The sequence below is a fragment of the Nerophis ophidion genome, linkage group LG15 (genome assembly GCF_033978795.1).
Source record: "Nerophis ophidion isolate RoL-2023_Sa linkage group LG15, RoL_Noph_v1.0, whole genome shotgun sequence".
NCBI classification, from domain to species: Eukaryota; Metazoa; Chordata; class Actinopteri; order Syngnathiformes; family Syngnathidae; genus Nerophis; species Nerophis ophidion.
This window is the reverse complement of record NC_084625.1, coordinates 52,424,643-52,440,829: the sequence shown is the minus strand read 5'-3', so window position 1 is coordinate 52,440,829 and position 16,187 is coordinate 52,424,643. Positions and strand designations below refer to the sequence as shown.

Genomic DNA, 16,187 nt, shown 5'->3' with positions numbered 1-16,187 from the left:
GGGTAAAAATCTCTGCAGTTTCATAAACACCCAGAAAAAGAAAATGAGCTTAGACATAGTCTCAGTGGTTTTAAAAAGCCATTAAACATTAAGCACTTCCTGTTTAGCATTCTCATGTTGGCGGTCCACCCTTAAACACCGCCACTTTGGTGACGTCCGCAACTGCCACAACACTTTCATTTTTCATCATTTAGATATTACAATTATAATATTAAGGTGGGGTCCCCAAAGTATGGATACGGCCTGCCATTTTCCAAAATCTGGCCTGCGGAAAGTCCCAAGTAAGAAAAAAAAAAAAAAAAAATATATATATATATATATATATATATATATATATATATATATATAATATACTGTTTTAACCCAATGTCGGCGAGTCAAAATGACAGTGATAGCCGGATCAAAGGTAACTACAAACTCGACCAATGTGAACATAGTAGAATTAAGCACACAATAAAGTAGAACAAACAAGAAATATAGAAACACACATTTTTACAGTGGTGTTCAGGGTGCGCATCGTGCATTCAACCAATTGCACGGAACTCTGACTGCAAAGATTATGGACTTTTTGACTTAAGTTTTTGCACCTTACCGTTTTGTTATTCTTGAACTATTGGTGATTCTCAGCAGGTGGGAAAAAACATAGTATAAGATACACCAAACTAATAATAATGCTCAAACCGTCATTTGGTATCATGAAATTATCCGACAATTTGTACATAAAAAAATTCAATAACCTAATGCAAAGGCTTTTTGTGTAATTTTATCAAGAGGCGATTGTATATTTATGTTTATTTACTCTTACCAGCGGCCCTCTGAGGTGCTGTGGGCCTCAATCAAAGATAGTTTGACACAAACTATTACTGTAAGCATTAAATAAAAAATATTAATAATAATTTGACTTATTTTTAACATTTTAGTGACTGAGATCCTCTATGCTCCCCAGGAGTCCTAAGGATTAAAAAAAAAAAAAATCCATACATTTTGTTATGGTTTGAAAATGATAAATATCAAAATGGCCCCCGCATGCTTAAATTTTTCCGTGTGCGTCCCTCTGTGGAAAAAGTTTGGACACCCCTGATGTAAGACATACACTATAGTCAACCAAGTTCTACTTATTTTTTATCCGTTTTATTTTAATTTAATGTTGATGATATATCTTTCAAACATCCTTACCCATGCCAAAAAAAACAAACAAATCTCCTTTGCAGATGCAACAAATGGCATATTTTAGCCAGATAAAGCTGTCAGTTTTATCTCCATTTCCGCCGTATAACGTTTCAAAGATTACGTTTTATTGGTGTCTTAAAAATGGAAACGGATTGTCCGACTGATAAGAAGACTCAATAAATCCCTCCACCCTTTCTTGGAATATGACTCCTTCCTGTTCCCCCAACCCAAATCACTGCCTCACTCCCACACTGAAACAAAGCAAGTCAAATAATTTACAAGGATATGTACTTTGAAGTAAATTGTACTACTTTAATACCAAGTCAACCCGTCCAGATCTTACCATTTTCAAGTAAAACATTCTTAAAACTAAACTGAACATTCAGACTATTACTCAAGAGTAATCATCCATCTTCTTCAGCTAATCCGAGGTGGGGTTGCGGGGGCAGCAGCCTAAGCAGGGAAGCCCAGACTTCCCTCTCCCCAACCACTTGGTCCAGCTCCTCCCGGGGGATCCCGAGGCATTCCCAGGCCAACCGAGAAACATAGTCTACCCAACGTTTCCTGGGTCTTCCCCGTGGCCTCCTACCGGTCGGACGTGGCCTGAACACCTTTGTTTGTGAGGCTTTCAGGTAGCATCCTGACCAGATGTTTCCTTACCTTAACATACCTTATGTTATCCATTGAGTTGTTGATTTAAAATGAAAGAAGGTATTGTAGCGTCGATACTGCATCCATCAGTCTGCCGCCAGATGCCCGAATCACCTCAAGTGGCTCCTCTTGATTACACATACCAAAATGGCACAATAGCTGAAATCAAGGTAACAACTACAAACTCAACCAATGTGAACATGGGAGATTTAAGCAACAAATATACAAAACACACATTTTTTACAATGGAGTTCAGGGTGCGCATTGTGCATTCAACCAATTGCCAAACTGCGTGGAGCTCTAACCAGAAAAAATGACGGTGAAGCTGACTCAAGTCGTTGCATCTCACCTTATGTTATCCATTGAGTCGGTGATTTACAATGAAAGAAGGTATTGTGGCGTCGATATTGCATCAGTCTTCCGCCAGATGCCCGAACCACCTCATTTGGGTCGTCTCGATTACTATTACCAAAATGGCACAATAGCTGGAATCAAGGTAACACAACTACAAACTCAACTAATGTGAACATGGGAGATTTAAGCAACAAATATAGAAACACACATTTTTTTACAATGGAGTTCAGGGTGCGCATTGTGCATTCACCCAATTGCCAAACTGCGTGGAGCGCTAACCAGAAATATGACGGTGAAGTTGACTCTAGTCTTTGCAGCTCACCTTATGTTATCCATTGGGTTGGTGATTTACAATGAAAGAAGGTATTGTGGTGTCGATACTGCATCAGTCTGCCGCCAGATGCCCGAACCACCTCTTTTGGCTCCTCTCGATACCATAGTATTATTGCTATTCTTCATTCATTAAAAAAGTATATTTGACAAACCTTTTCATGCTTCAAATTGTAAAACAAATTCAATTTAGATCTAATATTGTTTGAGCTATTTGCATGTTTTTTACATGGTTAAACTACTTTTCTTAGTAGACTTTTTGTAAGTGTTTACTTAGAGCAATTTGGTCATAAATAGCATGCGTCAAAAAAGTGGAACAATATTGGATGAGGGGCCAGGAAAATCATGGCATGATAACTTAAAAATAAAGACAACTTCAGATTGTTTTGCCTAAGAATAGAACGAGTATTACAAAGAATTCTCTTGGGAAAACATTTTAATTTAGTTGGAAATTCTGAGGAAAAAATTGGTGCAGTCTCAAAAATATCATGAAGAACACAACAAACATAGACTTTGTGTTTTTACAAAGACATTAAACTTTAAGCACTTTCTGTTTAGCATTCCTATGTCGGCAGTTCACTATTAAAAACACTTTGGTGACATCCAAAACTGCGATAACACATTCATTCAAATATTGCAATCAATACAAACAAAATAGCTAAAATCAAGGTAACACAACTACAAACTCAACCAATGTGAACATGGGAGATTTAAGCAACAAATATAGAAACACACATTTTTTACAATGGAGTTCAGGGTGCGCACTGTGTGAATTTGCCATCCCTGCGTGGAACTCTGACTACAAAGATGACGGTGAAGTTGACTTAAGTCTGCATCTCGCCGTTACCTTATTTTATCCATTGAGTTGGTGATTTACAATGAAAGAAGGTATTGTGGCGTCGATACTGCATCCATCAGTCTGCCGCCAGATGCCCGAACCACCTCATTTGGCTCCTCTCGATACCATAGTATTATTGCTATTCTTCATTCGTTAAAAAAGTACATTTGACAAAACTTTTCATGCTTCAAATTGTAAACAAATTAAATTTCTAATTAATCTCGTTTGAGCTATTTGCATGATTTTTACATGGTTAAACTACATTTCTCAGTAGAGTTTTTGTAAGTGTTATAGTAATTTGGTTATCCAAATAAATAGTATGCATCAAAAAAGCGGAACAATATTGGATCAGTGGCCAGGAAAATATATTCCCAAATTATGGCATGATAACTTCTAAATAAAAACAACTTCAGATTGTTTTGGCTAAAATTAGAATGAGTATTACAAGTAATCCTCTTGGGAAAACATTTTAATTTAGTTGGAAATTCTGAGGAAAAAAATGGTGCAGTTTCAAAAATTTCATGAAGTACACAACAAACTTAGACTTTGTCTGTGTTTTTACAAAGCTATTTGACTTTAAGCAGTTCCTGTTTTGCATTCTTATGTTGGCAGCTCACTATTAAAAACACTTTGGTGACATCCACAACTGCGATGACACATTCATTCAAATACTGCAATCAATACAAACAAAATAGCTAAAATCAAGGTAACACATCTACAAACTCAACCAATGTGAACATGGGAGATTTAAGCAACAAATATAGAAAGACACATTTTTTACAATGGAGTTCAGGGTGCGCATTGTGCATTCACCCAATTGCCAGCACTGCGTGGAGCTCTAACCAGAAATATGACAGTGAAGTTGACTCTAGTCTTTGCATCTCACTTTATTTCATACATTGAGTTGGTGATTTAAAATGAAAGAAGGTATTGTGGCGTCGATACTGCATCAGTCTGCCACCAGATGCCCGAACCACCGCATCTGGCTCCTCTCGATACCATAGTATTATTGCTATTCTTCCTACATTAAAAAAAGTACATTTGACAAACCTTTTCATGCTTCAAATTGTAAACAAATTCCATTTCTAATTAATCTCGTTTGAGCTATTTGCATGATTTTTACATGGTTAAACTACATTTCTCAGTAGACTTTTTGTAAGTGTAAGAGTAATTTGGTTATCCAAATAAATAGTATGCATCAAAAAAGCGGAACAATATTGGATCAGTGGCTAGGAAAATATATTCCCAAATCATGGCATGATAACTTCAAAATAAAGACAACTTCAGATTGTTTTGCCTAAGAATAGAATGAGTATTACAAAGAATTCTCTTGGGAAAACATTTTAATTTAGTTGGAAATTCTGAGGAAAAAAATTGGTGCAGTTTCAAAAATGTCATGAAGTACACAACAAACATAGACTTTGTGTTTTTACAAAGACATTAAACTTCAAGCACTTTCTGTTTAGCATTCTTATGTCGGCAGTTCACTATTAAAAACACTTTGGTGACATCCACAACTGCGATGACACATTCATTCAAATACTGCAATCAATACAAACAAAATAGCTAAAATCAAGGTAACACAACTACAAACTCAACCAATGTGAACATGGGAGATTTAAGCAACAAATATAGAAACACACATTATTTTACAATGGAGTTCAGGGTGCGCATTGTGCTTTCACCCAATTGCCAGCACTGCGTGGAGCTCTAACCAGAGAGATGACGGTGAAGTTGACCTAAGTCTTTGCATCTCGCCGTTACCTTTTTTTATCCATTGAGTTGGTGATTTACAATGAAAGAAGGTATTGTGTTGTCGATACTGCATCAGTCACAACAGGGGCAGACGAGTGTTTGCCAATCCAGAGGGTGCTAAAAGTCAGCTGACACGCCATCTGTAAACCGTGTGACGTGGGTGAGACTTGAATTGCTATTGCGACATCCAGTGGACAAATTTAGAACTGCACTCTCTTTTATTATATAGATGCAACTCATTTTTAAACTTAGCAAACGGATCATTCAGGCCGAGTTATACCTATTGGCCCCTGGATTAAGGCGTTTATTAAAACCCATCTTTAATTTGTCAGACTCCAAAATGGGTGCCATACCCCGACACGAAAAGTAGTACTCTGAAGTACTTTTTTAGAACAAGTTTTCTGTATTTTTCCAGACGGGATCACAGCACCGAAGACTTGATTTGAAATGAACCCTGGAAGGCTTTTTTTTTTTTTTTCTTTTCCAGATGACTTCTACATGTATAATTACTGACAGATTAATTACATTTTGCACATCACTTCTCGTTAGATGTGATGGAAACCTTGAGATTAACCAAGCGCTCTTTAAATCACCTCAGGAGTTTGGGCTTCAATTGGATGTCTGGCTCGGAATTAGGCTCAGATGTAAATTGCAAACGCGATTCACATGAGTAGCGTTAGATCTCGGCCTTATAATTTATATAATTTATGTGAAATTGGCGAGAGGAGGTTTTTTTTTTTCTTTTCTGAATAGGAGGGGTTGTGAATATTTGAACCAGACTCTGAGCTAATCTTGTCCGTTTGGGCTCCAAACTTCAAAGGGTGTGAATGTAAATATATTCTGTTCTAAGGAAGCAGTTGTGTTTTGTCCTAATATGTTCTTTAATAGAACATTTGACGCATTCCAGAGCAGTAATTAGGGTCCTTGGCCCATTGCAAAGGACTCCACAGGAGTCCTTTGCAATGGGCCAAGGACCCTATTGAAACTGCTGCGTTTTATTATTATTCCGCACCTACGCGCTGTAATTTGACCCCCTTAACATGCTTCAAAACTCACCAAATTTGACACACACGTCGGTATAGCAAACCTTCCCAACATATTAAGCAACCAATCCCCCAAAATGAAAATTGCGCTCTAGCGCCCCCTAGGAAAAAATTACAGACACAACTGCATTGGGAAATGACCAAATTTCAATGGTCAAATCAACGTCAGAACCCTGCATTGTTATCCACCTCGTACTAGCAGTTTTTTAATCTTCAGAATTTTGGTTTGGAAATGACCGAATTTCAATGGTTGCACAACTAAACATTGATTGAACATCATCAAAAAGTATGTTGTTTCAACGTTGTATTTGTGTTGTAGAATATTTGTTGGGACAAGTCGCCACGACTTGTCCAGGGTGTACCCTGCCTTCCGCCCGATTGTAGCTGAGATAGGCGCCAGCGCCCCCTGCCACCCCGAAAGGGAATAAGCGGTAAAAAATGGATGGATGGAATATTGGTTGGGAAATGACCAAAATTCAATGTTCATATCAACATCAGAACCCTGCAATGTTAACCACCTCGCACTATCAGTTTTTTACTCTTCAGAAGGCACCTAAAAGGGGAAGACGCGTGTCTTTATCTCACAAAAGTAGTTCCAAAAATGACCTTTTTTTCCTTCATGTTTCTGCCTTTTTCTTGACGGATTCCCTGGCGCCGCTGAAGTGGACGAGGACACGGACGGCAGCTCCCGATCCGGCCACGATTCCACATCCGCCTGCGGGGACCCGGCCCCGGGCCCCGGGCTCAACGGCAAAGAAGAGCGGCTGAAAGACGGCGACAAGACGGAGAAGAAGAAGAAGAAGAAGCAGCCCGAGCGGGACAAAGAGAAGGAGAAGAGCAAAGCCAAGAAAGGCGTGCTGAAGGGTCTGGGCGAGATGTTCAGGTAAGACCTGCACCCACTCTGCTGGATTTCTGTCTTCTTGAACCCTGGAGGAGTGGAAGAGGGGCTCCGGCACTATTGAGACAGATTATTTTTAATGAGGCTGCCGTGTTTTGTGCATTAATAACAAAGTGCACGCCCCCTTTTTGTCCAAACACGCTCCGACATGTGAGTTGGTACGTGGAAAAACCTGGACCGCGTTGGTTTAATAGATCTTATATTTAATAAACCTGATAGGAATTCATTTGTCCTACCGCGAATGCACAATTTTTAAAAGTTGCAAGTGACGACTGCTTATTTAGTGAAACTAAACCAGGGGTCGGGAACCTTTTTGGCTGAGAGAGCCAAGAAGACAAATATTTTAAAATGTATTTCCCTAAGAGACATATAATATATTTTTTAACACTGAACACAACTAAACACGTGCATTTTTAAGTAAGACCAACATTTTCAGAGTATAATAAGTCTCTTATTCTTTGTAATAACAGTGTTGTTCTAAAGCTAACTGTGGAGGGGGCGTGGCCTGCGGGCCTGCAGCAAAGCGGGGTATTGCCAGGACCGGCCTCGAAATCAGCGACAGGTGCGTAGATGGGCCCACCTGGGCCTTTTTATCTAATCACCTGTCGCTCTGTTATAAGCAGCAGCCAGGAGGAGAGACGGGGTTGGGGCTGGGGCTGGAGCCAGAGCGCGAGTGAGGACGAAAGAGAAAAAGACAATTGCTGTAAAGCAACTGAGAGAAAACTAAAATAAAACAATATTGTAACCCTAAAACAGGGTCTTGGTGGTCTGAAGAACCCCCAGGAGGGCAAGCGCCACACTAACCAATAATAAATAAATTACTTCTTACCATTAACGCAACTTATTGAACATAAAAATGCATGAGAATGTTTTATATTTTGAACGTTGTTTTTAACATTGTGATTCATTACTTATCCTGTTAAGCAATGTCAGCTCAGATTTATTCGAGAGCCAGATGCAGTCATCAAAAGAGCCACATCTGGCTCTAGAGCCATAGGTTCCCTACCCCTGAACTAAACCAATGTAGAACTGCATTACATTTTTTATGTACAAACCCCGTTTCCATATGAGTTGGGAAATTGTGTTAGATGTAAATATAAACAGAATATTTGCAAATCCTTTTCAAGCCATATTCAGTTGAATATGCTACAAAGACAACATATTTGATGTTCAAACTCATAAACTTTTTTATATTTAGAATTAGATGCCAGCAACACGTGACAAAGAAGTTGGGAAAGGTGGCAAAAAATACCGATAAAGTTGAGGAATGCTCATCAAACACTTATTTGGAACATCCCACAGGTGTGCAGGCTAATTGGGAACAGGTGGGTGCCATGATTGGGTATAAAAGCAGCTTCCCAAAAAAATGCTAAGTCATTCACAAACAAGGATGGGGTGAGGGTCACCACTTTGTAAGCAAATTGTCAAACAGTTTTAGAACAACATTTCTCAACGAGCTATTGTAAGGAATTTAGGGATTTTACCATCTACGGTCCGTAAAATCATCAAAAAGTTCAGAGAATCTGGAGAAATCACTGCATGTAAGCGATGATATTACGGACTTTTGATACCTCAGGCGGGTACTGCACCAAAAACCAACACCGGTGTGTAAAGGATATCACCACATGGGCTCAGGAACACTTCATAAAATCAGTGTCAGTAACTACAGTTGGTGTCTACATCTGTAAGTGCAAGTTAAAACTCTACTATCCAAAGCCAAACTCATTTATCAACAACACCCAGAAACGCCGCCGGCTTGGCTGGACCTGAGATCATCTATGATGGACTGATGCAAAGTGGAAAAGTGTTCTGTGGTCTGACGAGCCCACATTTCAAATTAAATTTGGAAACTGTGGACGTGGTGTCCTCCGGAACAAAGAGGAAAATAACCATTCGGATTGTTATAGGCGTAAAGTGTAAAAGCCAGCATGTGTGATGGTATGGGGGTGTATTAGTGCCCAAGGCATGGGTAACTTACACATCTGTGAAGGCACCATTAATGCTGAAAGGTCCATACAGGTTTTGGAACAACATATGTTGTCATCTAAGCAACGTTATCATGGACGCCCCTGCTTATTTCAGCAAGACAAGTGTTACATCAGCGCAGCTTCGTAGTAAAAGAGTGCAGGTACTTTCCTGGCCCGCCTGTAGTCCAGACCTGTCTCCCATTATGAAGCGTAAAATAGGACAGCAGAGAACCCGGACTGTTGAAGGACTGAAGCTCTACATAAAACAAGAATGGGAAAGAATTCCACTTTCAAAGCTTCAACAATTAGTTTCCTCAGTTCCCAAACGTTTATTGAGTGTTGTTAAAAGAAAAGGTGATGTAACACAGTGGTGAACATGCCCTTTCCCAACTACTTTGGCACCTATTGCAGCCATCAATTTCTAAGTTAACTATTATTTGCAAAAAATATAAAGTTTATGAGTTTGAACATCAAACATGTTGTCTTTGTAGCATATTCAACTGAATATGGCTTGAAAAGGATTTGCAAATCATTGAATAAGCGGTAGAAAATGGATGGATGGATGGATGGATGTATTCTGTTTATATTTACATCCAACACAATTTCCCAACTCATATGGAAACGGGGTTTGTATTTTATTTATTTATTTCTCAAACAAGTCATATCGTTGATGTAGAGGGTAGACGCCCGTATCGTCTTCACATTTACTTTACAAAAGAAAAGTGTTGATTCTTCTCTCTTGTTGTCTTATTTGTATTTGACTTTATTAAATGTATTTATATTCTCATTTGGTGCAGCCGGGCTCCAATTCAACCACGGCAAGCGCGGCAATTCTGCGACCGCCCTCTCATTTTCCGTAATGCCCTAAAAAAAAAAAAAAAAAACGACATTTGCGGCAACACCTTGCCGTGACCGCCCTTGACTTTTTCCTTGCCAAAAGGTAGCAGTTTGTGTTATTTCTTTGTGATCGCCGGGGTTCAAATTGGGGGGGAAAGTACGATTGTTGTCAGTTGTAATGGCAGCAATCTCACAGTTTACACAATTCTGTGGATTGTTAACTTAAATTGGCACTCTATTGATTTTGGATCCTGGGAAGCTGAGGTCAAAGTTGAGCCATGGCGCCTGCAGAGCTAAAACGATGCTTTTCACACAGATCAGGGGTGTCCAAACTTTCCCAGTATGGAGAGCATACTGAAAAAGTAAAGGTTGAGTGACTCAATTGCTGTAAACATTGCTACATGTGGATCAACTTGACTGGCCTGCACAGAGTCCTGACCGGAACCCGATAGAACACCTTTGGGATGGATTTTGGAATAAATCTCTGGACTGATGAATCACAGTTTTCCATCTGGCAACCTGATGGACAAGTCTGGGTTTGGAGGTTGCCAGCAGAACGCTACGTTTCAGACTGCATTGTGTGAAATTTGGTGGAGGAGGAATTATGATGTGGGGTTGGTTTTCAGTAGTTGGGCTTGGCCCCCTTGGTTCCAGTGAAAGGAACTTTAAATGCTCCAGGATACCAAAACATTTTGGACAATTTCATGCTCCCGACCTTGTGGGAACAGTTTTGAGCGGGGCCCCTTCCTCTTCCAACATGACCGTCCACCAGTGCACAAAGCAAGGTCCACAAAGACATGGATGACAGAGTCTGGTGTGGATGAACTTGACTGGCCTGCACAGAGTCCTGACCTGAACCCGATAGAACACCTTATGTAAAGAGTTTGAAAAAGGCCCCTTTCTCTTCCAACATGACTGTGCACAAAGCAAGGTCCACAAATTCGTATATGAACTTGACTGGCCTGCACATAGTCCTGACCTGAACCCGATAGAACACCTTATGTAAACAGTTTGGAACGGGCTCCTTCCTCTTCCAACATGACTGTGCACAAAGCAAGGTCCACAAATTCGTATATGAACTTGACTGGCCTGCACAGACTCCTGACCTGAACCCAATAGAACACCTTATGTAAACAGTTTGGAACGGGCCCCTTCCTCTTCCAACATGACTGTGCACAAAGCAAGGTCCACAAAGTCGTGGATGAACTTGACTGGTCTGCACAGAGTCCTGACCTGAACCCCATAGAACACCTTATGTAAACAGTTTGGAACGGGCCCCTTCCTCTTCCAACATGACTGTGCACAAAGCAAGGTCCACAAAGTCGTGGATGAACTTGACTGGCCTGCACAGAGTCCTGACCTGAACCCCATAGAACACCTTATGTAAACAGTTTGGAACGGGCCCCTTCCTCTTCCAACATGACTGTGCACAAAGCAAGGTCCACAAAGTCGTGGATGAACTTGACTGGCCTGCACAGAGTCCTGACCTGAACCCGATAGAACACCTTATGTAAACAGTTTGGAACAGGCTCCTTCCTCTTTTAACATGACTGTGCACAAAGCAAGGTCCACAAAGTCGTGGATGAACTTGACTGGCCTGCACAGAGTCCTGACCTGAACCCCATGGAACACCTTTGGGATGAATTCGAACGGAGACTGAGAGCCAGGCCTTCTCCAGCAACATCAGTGTGTGACCTCACCAGAATTCTCTGGAGTGACGAATCATGCGTTTCCACCTGGCAACCTGATGGACCAGTCTGGGTTTGGAGGTTGCCAGGAGAACGCTACGTTTCAGACTACATTGTGCCGAGTGTGAAATTTGGTGGAGGAAGAATTACGGTGTGGGGTTGTTTTTCTGTAGTTTGGCTTGGCCCCTTGGTTCCAGTGAAAGGAACTTTAAATGCTCCAGGATACCAAAACATTTTGGACAATTCCATGCTCCCGACGTTGTGGGAACAGTTTGGAGCGGGGCCCCTTCCTCTTCCAACATGACCGTCCACCAGTGCACAAAGCAAGGTCCACAAAGACATGGATGACAGAGTCTGGTGTGGATGAACTTGACTGGCCTGCACAGACTCCTGACCTGAACCCGATAGAACACCTTATGTAAAGAGTTTGAAAAAGGCCCCTTCCTCTTCCAACATGACTGTGCACAAAGCAAGGTCCACAAATTCGTATATGAACTTGACTGGCCTGCACATAGTCCTGACCTGAACCCGATAGAACACCTTATGTAAACAGTTTGGAATGGGCTCCTTCCTCTTCCAACATGACTGTGCACAAAGCAAGGTCCACAAATTCGTATATGAACTTGACTGGCCTGCACAGACTCCTGACCTGAACCCGATAGAACACCTTATGTAAACAGTTTGGAACGGGCCCCTTCCTCTTCCAACATGACTGTGCACAAAGCAAGGTCCACAAAGTCGTGGATGAACTTGACTGGCCTGCACAGAGTCCTGACCTGAACCCCATAGAACACCTTATGTAAACAGTTTGGAACGGGCCCCTTCCTCTTCCAACATGACTGTGCACAAAGCAAGGTCCACAAAGTCGTGGATTAACTTGACTGGCCTGCACAGAGTCCTGACCTGAACCCGATAGAACACCTTATGTAAACAGTTTGGAACAGGCTCCTTCCTCTTCCAACATGACTGTGCACAAAGCAAGGTCCACAAAGTCGTGGATGAACTTGACTGGCCTGCACAGAGTCCTGACCTGAACCCCATGGAACACCTTTGGGATGAATTCGAACGGAGACTGAGAGCCAGGCCTTCTCCAGCAACATCAGTGTGTGACCTCACAAGAATTCTCTGGAGTGACGAATCACGCGTTTCCACCTGGCAACCTGATGGACCAGTTTGGGTTTGGAGGTTGCCAGGAGAACGCTACGTTTCAGACTGCATTGTGCCGCGTGTGAAATTTGGTGGAGGAGGAATTACGGTGTGGGGTTGTTTTTCTGTAGTTTGGCTTGGCCCCTTAGTTCCAGTGAAAGAAACTTTGAATGCTCCAGGGTACCAAAACATTTTGGACAATTCCATTCTACCCGTGCGGGCCCATTCCTCTTCCAACATGACTGTGCACAAAGTACGGTCCATAAAGACATGGATGACCGAGTCTGGTGTGGATGAACTTGACTGGCCTGCACAGAGTCCTGACCTGAACACCTTTGGGATGAATTAGAACGGAGACTGAGAGCCGGGCCTTCTTGACTTTTGGAAGAATGGTCGGAAATTCCACTCCGCGACCTTGTGGACATCCTTCCCGGTAGAGTTGAAGCTGTAATAGTCACATCATATTGAAACCCTGTGGGTTAGGAATGGGATGGCACTTCAAGTTCATACGTGAGTCAAGGCAGTGGGCAAATACTTTTGGCAATATAGTGTGACCACTTACCAGTTGGCACTCGTTGTAACGCCATCCTCTGCTGAGAACCTTTTCAAATGACATCTCTTTGAACAACTTCTGCTGGAAAAAAAAAACTTTCGACGGCACTTTTCTACCCCCAACTTTTAGTTTTTAAAACGTTATAAAAGCATCCCAATGGGTTTAGTGGCGGCGTTTGTGTGGGGCAGAAAATGGAATCATAAGAAATGCCAGATGTAAAAAAAAAGAAGCAAATAATCTTTGATGGGGATGATTTTTGGGGAAAGTTTGGATGGTAATTTCCGATTCCAGGCGGCGTTGTCTCGTCAGTCAAGTCTCGGGCTGACAGATCCTGCGCGTGAGCAACAACTTCAAAGGGAGATCCTGCCCAGGTTAATCCTTTGTAGCGCTTGTCTCCGCGGTTTTGTCTCCGTCACTTTTTCATCCCCGCTTTCCTCTCGCATGCAAGTCTCGTCGTCTTCTGCCTCCGAGGAGCGTCCCGGGAGTCGTGCACGGTGCCGATCATTTGCATGAGCGGGCTGATGAGCGTGCGTTTCAACATCCGCTTCGTGGACGTCCTGATTGGGAGTGCAAGAACATATCTAATATACATACATACAGTACATATATATATACATATAGATATACATACATCATCGTCGCCATGTTGTGTAATTGCTAGTTTTGCCAGCAGAGGAGCATGTTCGGCAGCGCGCGCACAGAGAGTACTTGCAAGCAGACGCAGAAAAGGGAAAACGGACACATTTTGGCGTACAAAGTAAAGATAAAGGTGAAGTTATAACACTAAAACACCCTCAGAAAGAGAGGCTTTAAGACATGGCGAACTAACTAGCGGCTAATGTCCACCTACAGTGTTGTAGCTACATCTAAATCACAAATCCTGGCCTCCATGGCGACAAATAAAGTAAGTTTCTTACGAGTAATATTATCACTGCAGGAGGGGAAATAGCTAAACATGCTTCACTACACATCGTAGTGCACCAGGGTCACGATGTAAACAAATGCTGTGGGTGGATCTACACATGACGTCCACTGTAATGATACCAAGTACAAAAGTGTAGTGGATACTTCTATGGTTACATCAATATTTTTTAGCAGCACAGATATCTTCTTTCGATTTTTATAAAATTCATTTTATGTTTATAAACTCAGAATAAATATATATACTGTATATACACATATACATATATATATATATATATATATGTACTGATTCTATATTTCCTGTGTTTTTTATTATTATTTTAAACTGTTTTATATTTAAATAATGGTTTATTTACTTTTTCAATCCTGTAAAGCGTCTTTGTGTGCTCAGAAAAGCGCTATACCAAATAAAATGTATATATATATATATGTATATATATATATATATATATATATATATATATATATATATATATATATATATATATCATTTTAAGATATTTGGTTTTCATGGCTCTCTCAGCCAAAAAGGTTCCTGACCCCTGCCTTAGACCCTTCTTGGTGCATTTATCCAAGACCAGCACTCCAGAAAAACAGTATTATTTGAAACCGAAAGCACATTCAAAAAAATAAAATGTGCAGAATGTTCCTCTTTATTTGATACTACAGGTTCTTGTTTAGTATTTCACCAAACACGTTTGTGCATTTGTTGATGTTGGTATGCGTGTGTCGGCGTCTGGCAACCCTGCCATGTTACGGCCTGGCAACCCTGCCATGTTATGTCTGGCAACCCTGCCATGTTACGTCTGGTCTGACAACCCTGCCATGTTACGTCTGGCAACCCTGCCATGTTATGTCTGGTCTGGCAACCCTGCCATGTTACGTCTGGTCTGACAACCCTGCCATGTTACGTCTGGCAACCCTGCCATGTTATGTCTGGTCTGGCAACCCTGCCATGTTACGTCTGGACACCCTGTCATGTTACGTCTGGTCTGGCAACCCTGCCATGTTATGTCTGGCAATCCTGCCATGTTACGTCTGGCAACCCTGCCATGTTATGTCTGGCAATCCTGCCATGTTACGTCTGGCAACCCTGCCACGTTACGTCTGGCAACCCTGCCACGTTACGGTCTGGCAACCCTGCCATGTTACGTCTGGCAACCCTGCCACGTTACGGTCTGGCAACCCTGCCATGTTACGTCTGGTCTGGCAACCCTGCCATGTTACGTCTGGTCTGGCAACCCTGCCATGTTATGTCTGGCAATCCTGCCATGTTACATCTGGCAACCCTGCCATGTTATGTCTGGCAATCCTGCCATGTTACGTCTGGCAACCCTGCCACGTTACGTCTGGCAACCCTGCCACGTTACGGTCTGGCAACCCTGCCACGTTACGTCTGGCAACCCTGCCACGTTACGTCTGGCAACCCTGCCATGTTACGTCTGGCAACCCTGCCATGTTACGGTCTGGCAACCCTGCCATATTACTTCTGGCAACCCTGCCAGGTTACGTCTGGCAACCCTGCCATGTTACGGTCTGGCAACCCTGCCATGTTACGGTCTGGCAACCCTGCCATGTTACGTCTGGCAACCCTGCCAGGTTACGTCTGGCAACCCTGCCATGTTACGTCTGGCAACCCTGCCATGTTACGGTCTGGCAACCCTGCCATGTTACGTCTGGCAACCCTGCCATGTTACGTCTGGCAACCCTGCCATGTTATGGTCTGGCAACCCTCCCATGTTACTTTTGGCAACCCTGACATATTACGTCTGTCAACCCTGCCATGTTACGTCTGGTCTGGCAACCCTGCCATGTTACGTCTGGCAACCCTGCCATGTTACGTCTGGCAACCCTGCCATGTTACGTCTGGCAACCCTGCCATGTTACATCTGGCAACCCTGACATGTTATGCCTGGCAACCCTGGCATGTTACGTCTGGCAACCCTGCCATGTTACGTCTGGCAACCCTGCCATGTTATGTCTGGCAACCCTGCCATGTTACGCCTGGTTTGGCAACCCTGCCATGTTACGTC

At 42.2% G+C, this 16,187-nt stretch overlaps 1 protein-coding gene across 1 annotated transcript in view; it reads left to right on the top strand.

Annotated features, from left to right (window-relative positions):
* The window catches only part of LOC133569800 (partitioning defective 3 homolog), a 529,671-nt gene that overhangs the window by 252,694 nt on the left and 260,790 nt on the right, over nucleotides 1–16,187 (top strand). The window contains exon 18 of the mRNA XM_061922423.1: nucleotides 6,805–7,024. Within this exon, the coding sequence (XP_061778407.1) occupies nucleotides 6,805–7,024 (220 nt within the window). The remainder of the gene's footprint in view (nucleotides 1–6,804; nucleotides 7,025–16,187) is intronic.